General features: G+C 51.9%; 1 protein-coding gene across 1 annotated transcript; it reads right to left on the minus strand.

Annotated features, from left to right (window-relative positions):
• Window positions 1–2504: 2504 nt before the first annotated feature.
• On the minus strand, window positions 2505–3458 carry LOC135893192 (olfactory receptor 2D2-like). The gene has a single exon (XM_065420991.1). The coding sequence runs from the start codon at window positions 3456–3458 to the stop codon at window positions 2505–2507; it is 954 nt and encodes a 317-aa protein (XP_065277063.1).
• Window positions 3459–4023: the final 565 nt, after the last annotated feature.

Consider the following 4023-nt stretch of genomic DNA (forward strand, 5'->3'; position numbering starts at 1 on the left):
ACAGAGGAGAAAGCGAGGCACGGAGAGATTGCGGGGCTGGGCCGGCACTCGGACCCAGCTCTCAGCACCACCTTCTCCCAGCTGAGAGACCCAGCTCGCGTTTCCCAGCATCCAAGAGTTCCCACAGAGTCGAGCTGGGAATTGGGGATGGCGAGCTCAAAGTCTCAGGCTCCTCCCATGAAGGCTCAGTCAGACAACTGTCCCTCATTTCAAGGTCCCAAAGTCGCATCCACGTGCCACCATGTCACTGATTATTGGGAACTCTCTTGATCCGGAACCGAGGGGTCCTGGCCCTGGGGGTTATCTACACCGAAGGGGACACATCTGTGATAGTTCTCGGGGTGCCCAGCACTGTGACAACTCTAGAAAAAGGGGATAGCTCGTGGTAGCCGGGTTTCATCTCGACCCCACCATTCCTTCCATCACCCAAGGACTCTCCTCTGGGCAGTGCCCGCCCCGACTTCACCTTGCATGATAACAGGAGCACCCCACTCCCTGAGTCCCTTTGCCCTCTGATATCCAGCCCCTGGCACAGGCTACTCATAGAAATTCCAGATCCTCTGCCCCCAGGCCTGCCCCAGTTTTGCCTTCAGCCTCCGCTCCTGTAAACCACACAGCACTGACACTGCAACAGAGGTGGGTTTATTTAGGAAGAAGTAAAGATTTAGCTAGGAGTGCGAGGAAGTGGTGGAAACAAACAGTTAGGCCACACAGCAAAATCACAGGACACGAAGGGTCTGAGAGCTAGTTTCCTTGCTAATAAAGTAAGTTTCCCCCACCCCACCCCCCGCGCAAATAAAAGTTCAGTCTGTTGTAGAGCTGCCTGGGGATTTCCTCTGTGAATGCATCCAGAGTGCATTTCCCTCTGTGGTGTGCTGCAAACAGCCTTTTGATCCTATTCGCCAGCAGGGCAAACCTCTGCCTCGTGGCCATGTTCCTTTTTTTCAACCTTCCGGTGGTTTCATTCGATAGTTTGCACTGACCTCCAGTGATTTCCTGTTCAAAATCTTAGTATTGTGCAAGGCTAAACGACTTAAGTCTTGCATTGCATCACCAGCTAAGGAGGGGAAGGGGGAGGGGGAGGGTGACAACTCCCCTGGCCAAGTGGGCCATCGCCAAGACATTATCCCCCTGGGGTCTAATTTCTTCTCTAAGTCCGTAAAGCTTACAGTCAAGATCAAAACATTATCCCTTAAACGTCACCTGTACATGCATCTCCCAACGATTTTGAATCTTGACAAATTACGAGCGTTCTGTAGGTACTTTTCTCATTACATTTTCTGGATAAATATCCTTAAGATGTGTTTGGTACAGTGAGTTTGTCAGGTTTCAGGTGAGAGCTGTTTGCAAAGAAGGGGACCTTTCGCCAATGGCTCGCGGCGTTTCAGCGTCGCACTAGGGCTGGGAGGAAGTTTTCCATCAAGTGCTTTTTTTAGACAGAAAATTGTTGGTTTTTTTCCTCTCTGAAACATTTTTTTTTCACCAAAGGAGCTTGTTGGTGAAATGTCATTTTTTTCAGCAAAAACATGACTGCTTGGAAAATGGAATATTTCGATTCAGAAATGCTGCAGTGATGGCTTATGGGAATTGTAGTTTGGTTGTCTCATGTCCCCATTCTCCTCTATAGACTGGGCTCTCCATTTGGACTACATCTCCCACGATGAACTACAGCGTAGCATTCCCATAATGCACCACCTCTGTCTCCAAGAGGAGAGACCACAGTGCCTCATGGGAGATGTAGTCTGACCAGAGAGCCCAACCTATAGAGGAGAATGGACACATGAGGCAACATGACGACATTTCAGAATTGAAATATTTAGGGGTTTTAGCCAAATTTTTTCATCAGTTGGTGAAAATGTTTTCACCATTTGGCTGAAAGTTTCCAGTATTAAAATTTTCACCAAGCAAAATTGAAATTTTCGGTGGAAAAGTCAGAGAAAACAAAAAAATCTACTTTCAAGGTAACTTTCTGAGGACAAATTTCGCTGAAAACAAAACACTTTGGTTTCATCAATATTTTCTGTGGAAAATGTAACCAAAATTGAAAATTTTTCACATCCAATGCTATTGTCTCTGGAAAATTAAGAGGAAAATGAAAAATTTCTGTTCCATTGATGTTTTCTGTGGAAAGTTTAGATAGGAACAAAAATTTTCTCTTTCACTGAAATTTTCTGTGGAAAGTGTAGATGAAAAGGAATATTTATGGTTCCATCTATGTGTTCTGTGGAAAATTTAGGGAAAAAAAAGACAAATTTTCTCTCTTGCCAACATGTTCTGTGGAAACTTCAGATGAAAAATTAAAAAATTCAGTTCTGTTGACATTTTCTGTGGAAAATTTAGGCAAAAAAAAAATTCTAATCATTTTCCCCCCCGCTGTGGAAAATTAAGACAAAAATGTTCTGTGGAAACCCCCTTGTTTCCCAACCAGCTCTCGCCCCACGACATGTCCCAAGTGCCTCCTCATTTTAGGTCCACATTCAGGTAGCATGGCCTATTGGCCACACTTAGGACTTCTTGGCCAATCCAGCCCTGTGCATCAGCTTGGCCACGGCCCCCTTGACCTCCTTGTTCCTCAACGTGTAGATGAGCGGGTTGAGGGCTGGCGTGACCACGATATAGAAAACAGCGATGTGCTTGTCCCAGTCGGAGGCGGCGCCGGAGCGGGGCCTCATGTACATGGAGATGACGGTGCCGTAGAAGATGGCCACCACGGCCAGGTGGGAGGCGCAGGTGGAGAATGCTTTGCGCCGCCTGGCGGCCACCTGCCCCCACAGCACAGAGGCCAGGATGAGGCCATAGGAGGCCAGGATGATGGCCAGCGGGAGCAGCAGGATGAGCACGGCCGCCCCGAAGACCACGGCCTCTGTGAGGCGCGTGTCGGCGCAGGCCAGCTCCAGCACCACCGGCAGCTCGCAAAAGAAGTGGTTGACCCGGTTGGGCCCGCAGAAGGGCAGCCGCAGGGTGAAGGCCGCGTTGACCACCGAGAGGAGGAACCCAGCAGCCCAGGAGGACAAGGCCAGTGCCCAGCAACGGCCCCGCCCCATGAGGGCGGCATAGCGCAGCGGCCAGCACACGGCGACGAAGCGGTCATAGGCCATGGCGGCCAGCAGGATGGCCTCGGTGCTGCCGAGCGAGAGGGCGAGGTACATCTGGGCGGCACAGCGAGCGAAGGGGATGGATTTGCTGCGGGTCAGGAGGTGGGCCAGAGCCTGGGGGATGGTGCAGCTGGTGTAGCAGATCTCCAGGAAGGAGAGGTGGCTGAGGAAAAAGTACATGGGGGTGTGGAGGCGCGAGTCGGCCCGCACCAGGCCCACGATCAGCAGGTTGCCTGCCAGGGTGGCCAGGTAGGTGGCCAGGATGGCCGCAAAGAGGAGGCGCTGCGTCCGCGGCCGGCCGGAGAGACCCACCAGGATGAACTCGGAGACTGAGGTGCAGTTCTCACTCCCCATCGCCTCCATTCGCCTGCAGGGAGAGAGAGCGGGGGGATAACATAGGCCAGGTTGTGAAGCAGACTCAACAGGGACTGGGCGACACCGGGGTCAATCCAGAGTCACACCTGACTGCACAGAGGGCAGGGCTGGATTCTGATCTCAGCCCCCTGGGGTCAATCTGAATTTCAGGGGCGACTCCAGCTTGACCACAGGGGGACTGAGATCAGAATCCAGCCCTGCCCCCACTGCAGTCAGGGGTGACTCCAAGCAGGGATCTGTACCTGGGGTGCCCCCCTCCCAGGAGAATGCCCTACTCACTGGGCTATTAGCAAGTCTCTCTCTCTCCCCACCCTCCTTCCTTATCCTGCACTTGTGAAATATGTTTGCCAAATCTTTTGAAACTTCCTGGTCATTAGAGATCCCCTGGAACATCCCGTCCCCCACCCCCACAGACAGCCCAGATTCCTGGCCAAGCCCTCTGCACTCTCGGCTGGTTTCTCCATCACTTCCTGTCCCAAACTCTTGCAGTAGTGTTGCTTTATGCTGTTAAAGAGTCCCTGTGCTCCACCCCAGAGGTGGCCGCAGCTCAGCA

This window comes from Emys orbicularis, chromosome 21, assembly GCF_028017835.1.
Source record: "Emys orbicularis isolate rEmyOrb1 chromosome 21, rEmyOrb1.hap1, whole genome shotgun sequence".
NCBI classification, from domain to species: Eukaryota; Metazoa; Chordata; order Testudines; family Emydidae; genus Emys; species Emys orbicularis.